Source organism: Gossypium raimondii, chromosome 8, assembly GCF_025698545.1.
Source record: "Gossypium raimondii isolate GPD5lz chromosome 8, ASM2569854v1, whole genome shotgun sequence".
In the NCBI taxonomy this organism is placed as follows: Eukaryota; Viridiplantae; Streptophyta; class Magnoliopsida; order Malvales; family Malvaceae; genus Gossypium; species Gossypium raimondii.
The window spans coordinates 4,401,574-4,410,852 of NC_068572.1; the positions used below are offsets into that span (position 1 = coordinate 4,401,574).

Here is a 9,279-nt window from a genome sequence, read left to right on the forward strand (position 1 = left end):
GTTTATACTCACAAAGTTAGCTAAACTAAAAAAACTAAAAAAACCTAAATGCATAAATGATTTAAAGCCATAGCATATACATTGTTTCTTTTAAATAAGCTTAAATGCATCCATGTGCAAACCAGCACATATAAAAACTATTACATTATTTATCAGCTTATAACCTATCATCAAAACTGATCAGCTTGCTACTGTAAAAAGGTACATGACAGTGAATTAGATGATATTAGAGGTTTAAAATTGAACATATATATGAATATATGTTGAAATCTAACCTAACCAAATCATGCGAGAGAAATCACATTTTCTTCTAAATTAAACATAAAAAAAAAGTATGTTAACTGACAATTTGTTTCAGTAATGGACCCATCAATAATATAGAATGCAAATGAATTCAAGAAATAATACATTTCCCTTAAATGGATCTTGGAATAACTCCATAGCCAAGGATATTAAAGAAATCATGATTAAAACAAAACGAAAACCATAATTTTAATAATGATTTCTCAAAATAAATCATGATTAACTATATTTAATATTGTGTTTTGTATTTAAACGCAGCACATATAAAAAGTAATTGTACGATTCAATCAATTGCAGTGAATAAATCGGAGGTTGTTCCAAGGTTATTGTTTCAACTCTCCAGTAACAAAGAAACTCACAAAATCCACAATTTCCTATTAACACTGCTATACACCAGTTATTTATCAACCACCAATCGAAACAACTTAATGCAGATATAAGAAATCTAAAACGGATTACTACATTGATACCACAAATCAATATTCTCACATCACTTTCTAATTTGTAAAAGACTTTGCCGATTGACACCAGAAATCCACAAATCGGGTCGGATAGGGGTTTAAGGAAGGAGATGAAGAAGCAGCAACAACGCATCAAGGCAACACGGAAAGAAACGCTAAATTTTTTTCGCTTTTATCTAATGATTCACCACATTTTTTATGTTGTTTAATCGAAACCCTAAAACCCCAAATAACTTAGACTGACCTAAAACCCAAAAAATTTAATCGAAAAAGAACAGAAACGACTTACCTATTCAATCGACAAATCTCGCAGCTGTGCCCACCTTGTTTCAAGATCGACTCCGACCACCTTTCTTTCCTTTGTAATTTTCGTGAAAAGTTTTCTCCCCTTTCGACACTTAGAAAATTTCTTTCCTAATTTCTCTGCAATTTCCCTCTTGCTGTAATTGGAGGACGACACAGATCTAAGTTAATTTGTCCTCTGAAGAAACGGCGCCGCTTAAGTAAAGTTATGTAAGTTTTGCGGCGCTTTGTGGAAAAACGCCGCTACTGATTCCCTAACACGTAACGACATCGTGTATTGCAATATTTGTGGCGTTTTTGACTAAAACGCCGGTAAAAAACGCCGCTAAAACTCTCATTTTTTTTTGGTCTTACATTTAAATAATTAATTACCAATTTATTTAACAAATAAATAATTACTTACTTATTTATTTGTTTATTTATTTATACCAAGATTATTTTGGTCCTATATATACAAATTAAATAATTAATAACTATATATATATCCCTATATATCAAAAAATATATCAAATGGCCGTTAATTTGGGTTAAATGTTTTAAATATATAACTATTATTAGTTATATTGTATCATTTAACAAGTCTCAAATTATAAATTAACCTTGTAATCTTCATATTAACCAATCAATTTATGTAGCTACATGCATAAAGTGATCATCTACCTATTATACTCAAAACTTATCTTAATATTAGATTTATTCTGGATCTATATTTTACAAATATATAAGAACATATATATTTACCTCCAAAATTAATCAATCTAATATTAACCTCTTAAGAAACCCTAAACCCCGGCCAAACTCCTAAAACCTCTCTAACCTTTAAATCCCCCTAAACCCTAATTAACCCTGTCCCTAACCCCTAAATTCACGTGTGTAACCCCTAAAGCATAACCCAGCCCCTAACTCCTAAACCATAAATACCAAACCTTAAATCCATATATACCGGCCCGTACTCCTTAAAATACCATGCATCGACCAAAATATTCCCTAAATATTCTTTAATAATAAAAAAATATAGTGAAAATCTATTAAACAACAAGTTATATATATATAGTTAAAAATGTTGTATAAAGTTGAAATAAGGTAGCAATATTATCTTTATGACAAATTTTCGTATGAAGCTTCAAATGTCCTCTTAACAAATGGATGAAATTTGTTATAATAAACTTGGTACAACAAATTTTGTCTCTTTATATAAAAAAACAATTTTTTTTATAAAATTTGGCATAGAAAATGCATTTTTTTTCCGATAATAAATTCGTAAAGGATGAGGACACAGGTTAAATGGCCTTTAAAGAAATGGCGCCGTTTAAATTAATTTTAAGTCACATTTGCGGCGTTTTTGCGTAAAAACGCCGCTATTGCATGCCCTTTTGCGGCGCTAGAGGAAAAAACGCCACTAAATTTTCAATTACACAAAGAAACGGTGCCGTTTTCACAAAATTGTAGACATATTTGCGGCGTTTTCCCGAAAAACGCCAGTAATAGAGTACATCATTCAACTGAAACGACGCCGTTCTGACAGAGTTTCAAGAATATTTGCGGGTCTTCCCTATAAAACGCCACAATAGAAACTGATTCCCTAACATGTAACGACGTCGTATATTGCAATATTTGTGGCGTTTTTGACTAAAACGCCGGTAAAGGCTACTTTTATGCATTTTATATAGAAATGCCGCTAAATTTCTCATTTTTGTGTCTTACATTTAAATAATTAATTACCTATTTATTTAACAAATACATAATTACCTACTTATTTATTTGTTTATTTATTTATACCAAGATTATTTTGGTCCTATATATACAAATTAAATAATTAATAACTATATATATATATATATCCATATATATCAAAAATATCAAATGGCCGTTAATTTGGGATAAATGTTTTTAAATATACAACTATTATTAGTTAATTGTATCATTTAACAATCTTCAAATTATAAATTAACATGCATCCATAAAATGATCATCTAAGTACCACGCACCTATTATATATATATATATATATATATATTAATTATAATATAAACTATACTAAACTTCAATATATTAAATTTATTGATCTGGATTTATTTTACAAATATATAAGAACATATATATATTTACCGTAAAAATTATTCAATGTAATATTAACCTCTTAAGAAACCCTATCATGACCGTCTAAACCCCGACCAAACCCAAAAATTCCCTAAATTAATATTCTTTAATAATCACAAAATATAGTGAAAATCTATTAAACAACAAGTTATATATAGTTAAAAATGTTGTACAAAGTTGAAATATGCTAGCAATATTATGACAAAAATTTTCGTATGGATTATCAAATGTCCTCTAAATATAAGTTTTATCATTTTGAACTTAAGTATCGATATTTTTGCATCCGGTATTGCTACTTAACCATATATATATAGCCATATATATCAAAAAATCAAATGGTTAGGGTTAAATGTTTTAAATATACAAGATAATTAATTGTATCATTTAACAAGTCTCAAATTATAAATTAACCAATCAATCGACATGCATAAAGTGATCATGATCTACCTATTATAATATTCAATATATTAAATTTATTCTGGATATATTTTACAAATATATAAGAACATATATATTTACCATAAAAAATAATCAAAAACTAATATTAATCTAAATTAAACCCTAACATGACCGTTGAAACCCTAAATCTCAAACCCCTAAACCTCTAACCCCTAAATTAACCTTAAATCCCAAACCTTAAATCTATACCCCGTACTCCTTAAAATACCGTCCATAAAAAAATTCCTAAATCTTTAATATATATAATCATAAAATATATTCAAAATCGATTAAACAATAATTAATTGTTAAAATATATTTTGTATAAATTGGTGTTTTATATTAATTCCGTTGATTTATTTAGTCGAACAGTACTACCAAAATTTATTACTCTTATAAAAGTTAATTCTATTTTTAATTTATTCTTTACAATACAACAATTTAAGTTTTATTATATTTTATTTTATTCATAATTTAATATATTTTCTCTTGTAAAGTAGTTTAAATCAACTACGATTGAAAATTAGTAATAAATAGTTAGTTGTTATATATATACCGACTTCTCTTTAATAAAAACTTTTTGTATTAATCAATATTATTTGTTAATTATAATTTAAATGTAAATTGTACCACTATATAATAAATAGAACAAAATATTAATTATTGCAACTTATAAGATTTTTTGTTACTATTAGCGGCGCTTCGGCAAAAACGCCGCTAAAGGTAAATACATTAGCGGCGCTTAGATACAAACGCCGCTAAAGGCCATAGAATTAGTGGCGCTCAGATAAAAACGCCACGAAAGGCCAGAGAATTAGCGGCGCTCAGATAAAAACGCCGCTAAAGATCAGAGCATTAGCGGCGTTTAGATAAAAACGCCACCAAAAATCAGAGCATTAGCGGCGTTTTTTACAAAGCGCCGCGAAAGATCCGATCATTAGCGTCGCTTTTACAAAAACGCCGCTAAAGGCCCAAAAAATCGCAAAAACGACGTCGTTGGTCTTAGGTTTTTTGTGGCGCTTTATATAAAACGCTGCGAATTCCTATTTTTAGCTGCGCTTCCGGGAATTCGCAGCTGATGATCGACCTTTAGCGGCGCTTTGCGCCGCTAATGCTCGATTTTTAGTGGCGCTTTTATTCCAAACGCCGCAAAAAGTGCCGCTAAAAGCCTATTCTAGTGTAGTGTGAGCTCAACCAAAGGCCTGCCTTGGTTTCAAAATCTCGTAACAACCATAAAGATCACAATAATGAGTAGCGTCAATGCCAAGGTATAACCCAGCCATCCCCTGAAATGGACAAGGAATTCCTATGCGCTTGATTTTCAATCAACCTTGCCTCCTTTATACAACACTAGAACTATTTTCTTGGGCTGAGTTGAGTACCTAAGCTGACGAGGGAATGAAACATTTACAAAACTTCACTTCCAGGTATCAGTGGAACTCCTCCCGATTATTATCACAGGTGCAGATGGGTATGCCATCTTGTGGCTAACATTATACAACCAAACAGTATTTCATGTCTTATATCACACTTACCAAAAATTTAATAACGAAGAAGAATTCAATTATGTCTTACCTGAAAATAATGAACGTGGAAATCAAAGAGAATAGTGGAGACTTTAGAGGATCATCCTAATATACCAGCGACAGAAGCCACTTCCCAACTTCCATCACCGGAAGAAGCAACTCCTGCAAGTTGAAAAATACCAATATATATATATAATGAGATGATAGTACAACTCCTGCAAGTTAAGACAACAGCCAAGAGAAAGAACAGAAAATCAGAGCCAGAAGTATGCCTCATAGGAGTGATACTATAAAAAACACGATTCAAATTAATCACTCCGTTAACAAACACTGCATGATATATTTTCATGGAATCACCATAGAAACAAATGCTCGCATGCAGGATTTAGTCATTTACTTTGTCCGCCAACCACATTTAATTTGATAACCAAGACTTAACATTCAACCTCACTATTTAAACAAAATTATTTTCAGTTGAACGATGTTATGGATTGAAAATTTTGAAACTCTAGAGCGATTAGTTGGATCTTCTTCGATACCTTCATAATAGCTGAATTGGTGTCAACACTGATGGGCGTCCAGTTCCAAGGTCCCAAGGTCCTGCTATAAACTGTTTACTTCTTTAAATAGACTATCAGTTCAAGGCTTTTTGGTCTTCCTTCTAAAGAATGATCATATTTTACAGGCCATTTAATCTTGTTTTGAGAATTTATCTTAGGATCCCTCTAGTTTGGCTATATAGCCTATTTGGTTATTAGTTGCTATCTAAACCTTCAAGGATAACAGCAAAACAAAGCACAGTTTTACTTCTTTTTTTTGTCTTTGACCAGTAAAGTTTGCATCAGAAACATGCACGTGGATCAAAACAAAAACAACAGAGGCATGATAGTGTATAGGAAATTGACATGGCAAGGGCCCATACCTCTCCAGTCCGTTTAGGTACTTGTCATAGACAGAGAAATGAAGCCGACCACCTGTTGAGATGGTAAGAACCTCAAAAAGATTTTCACAAATAATCACATTGGCAATGATTGGAACTGCAGGAGCTATTCGAGAGAAAGCCTCTATCCCGATTCACAGATCATCATCTAACTGCATGCAAGACAAGATGATGACAATTAAGTTTCAGCATCATTTACTTTGATTGGACAATTAATGGCCCAAAAAACAAGCCATATTCCATGTATATAGGAATAGTTTGACTGTGCAAAATACAAGAAAAGATGTTTTAATTACAGAAGACCATTTGGAATTCTCACACAATATATGTAGCATGCATTCACAGAGAAGCCAGCAAGCATGCATCTGATTCTTTTTGCAAGATGATTGAACCAGCCCCCCCACCTTCCCCCCGGAGGCGCACACAAATAACCACAAACACACCCTAAAAAAGAAATACATAAAATATGAATCTTACATTAATTAGAGATTGGCAGCTGCTGGGCCTTCCCAGGCCACCATCATGTCAAATGTAAGGCGTCGAGACTTTTTATCAGCCAGATGACCCATTACTTGAGTAGACAGAGCAAGAGCCCTGAAACAGCAGTAATACAAGAAGTTCCTCGCATACCGTGACTGACAACTGTAGCCTTCCCTTCCATACCATTATTTGGGTGTTACGATTTTGCTTGAAATCAATCAACGATGCTGTCACAGACACTTAAAAGGTCCACATCTCGCTCTCCCTCTGCCTGGTACTCTCCGCCATTGCCTCACCACCATGACCCCATTCTCACCACCCTCTCTCACGCAATTAGCAACTCCCCGACAAAGCCTCTTCACGTTTCTCTCAGTAAACTCCTTCCTTCCCTTACCCCCTCTCATGTCGTCAACCTCATCGTCCTCAATCCTCACTCACTATCACCGCACTCCCTCTTCTCCTTTTTCAACTTCCTTTCTTCCCACCCCACTTTTCGCCACACGGTTCATTCTTATTCCGCCATGTCCCATTTCCTTGTTGCCCACAATATGCTCCCTCAAGCACGATTTCTTCTCAACTTTTTAGTCTCTCGCAAAGGGAAAGGCTCGGCTTCTTCGATTTTTGCTTCGGTTCTCGAAACTAAAGGTACCCATCAGTGTGATTTTGTTTTTGATTCCTTAATGATTGCGTATACAGATTTGGGTTTTGTTTCTGATGCTATTCAGTGCTTTAGATTGGTAAGGAAGCATAAACTTAGAGTACCATTTCGGGGTTGTAAATATTTGTTTGATAGAATGATGAAGATAAGTTTGCCGATTGTGAGTTTGGGATTTTATACGGAGATTTTGGAATATGGATTCCCACCCAATGTGTATAGTTTTAATATTTTGATGAATAAATTGTGTCGACAAGGTCTAATTAAAGATGCCCAAATGGTGTTCGATGAAATTGCAAGGAGAGGTTTGCATGCTTCAGTTGTCAGTTTCAATACTTTGATCAACGGATATTGTAAATCGGGGAATTTAGACGAAGGGTTTAGGTTGAGAAGTGCTATGGAGGAAGCTGGGATCCGTCCTGATGTTTTTACTTACAGTGTTTTGATTAATGGATTGTGTAAAGAGAGTAGGTTGGATAAAGCAAATGAACTGTTTGAAGAAATGTGTGACAGAGGGTTGATCCCAAATGACGTTATTTTCACTAGCTTAATTGATGGAATGTGCAAAAATGGAAGAACTGATTTAGCCATGGGAACATATCAGCAGTTTTTGACAAAAGGATTCAAGCCAGATTTGATTATGTACAATTCACTTATAAATGGTCTATGCAAGGCTGGGGATCTAAAAAGGGCAAAGAAGCTTATTGCTGAGATGAGCTTGAGAGGTTTAAAACCTGACAAGTTCACTTACACAATACTATTAGATGGATTTTGTAAAGAGGGAGATATGGAGTCAGCATTGGGGATTAGAGAGGAAATGATTAAACAAGGGATTAAACTTGATGATGTGGCTTTCACAGCCCTTATTTCAGGGTTATGTAAAGAGGGAAGACACCTTGATGCTGAAAGAGCATTGAGGGAGATGTTAGACGCTGGTATGAAACCGGATGCTGCTGCCTATACTATGGTCATGGATGGATTTTGTAAGAAGGGTGATGTAAGGATGGGTTTTAAGCTGCTTAAGCAGATGCAGAGTGATGGCCATGTGCCTGGTGTTGTAACCTACAATGTGCTTATGAATGGACTTTGCAAACAGGGGCAACTAAGAAATGCTAATATGCTGTTGGATAATATGCTTAATTTGGGGGTGGTTCCAGACACCATTACATACAACATTCTATTAGATGGTCATTGCAAGAAGGCAAATCCAAAAGATTTCGGCAAGTTAAAAAGTGAGATGGGGCTTGTAGCAGATTATGCCTCGTATAGTTCACTAATTAGCAAGATCAGTGGAGCATCAAAACATCATTCAAGGAGATAACACTTTTTTGAGCAGGTTAGCTCGGTGTAGATAGTTATAATGGACAAACATGAATTCTGTTTTTCTTTTGTAGCAAGCTGTGGACTTCGATGCAGTTGGATTACCTTTGATCTACTAGATGGCTTGGTTATTGAGATTCTTGACAGTGAATCTTATCTAACATCTGCTGTGGTTCTTTTTAACTTCTGCATTGACAGTTCTTGTGCATTAAATTTTATTCTAGTGCGAGGGATCGCCCGGGACAAGGTAATAGTTGCAATAATAGTTCAGCTTCAAAAGGTTGGAGTTCACAAGGCGACATGACAGATTTAGACAGTATCAGATAAAGCCATTCCAATACAATTTGTTGGACATCTTTTCTCAAAATGCATAAGATATTTAGAAGCCTATACAGCTACTGTCCAGGAACCCCAACATGGTTTAGCCCCCAAGCTAGTAACAGAGCCATGCCTGAGCCAAGCCCCAAGATTTAAATCGGGTTTGGATAAAATGTGAGGCATCTGATTGAGTCGGTTCGGCATGAAGATAGCGAAGGGTCTCATGGATTTTCTACAAGCATTGTTTTCATGTTACTGAAAAGGTTGCAGAGACCTATGGCGACTGAAGATAAACTTGGTCTTTAGCTCTAATTTAAATATTGGCATGCTGTTGTTATTGAACGGGATTTTCATGAGTCGACTCAGAACTTTCTTCCCTCCAGAAGACAGCAACAAATCTGCTCTTTCATTTTATGATACTTTAAAGTCTACATA

General features: G+C 34.2%; 1 protein-coding gene across 1 annotated transcript; it reads left to right on the plus strand.

The window, feature by feature from the left end:
* Positions 1–6,587: 6,587 nt before the first annotated feature.
* On the plus strand, positions 6,588–9,279 carry LOC105790408 (putative pentatricopeptide repeat-containing protein At1g09680). The gene has a single exon (XM_052634265.1). The coding sequence runs from the start codon at positions 6,776–6,778 to the stop codon at positions 8,525–8,527; it is 1,752 nt and encodes a 583-aa protein (XP_052490225.1). The 5' UTR covers positions 6,588–6,775; the 3' UTR covers positions 8,528–9,279.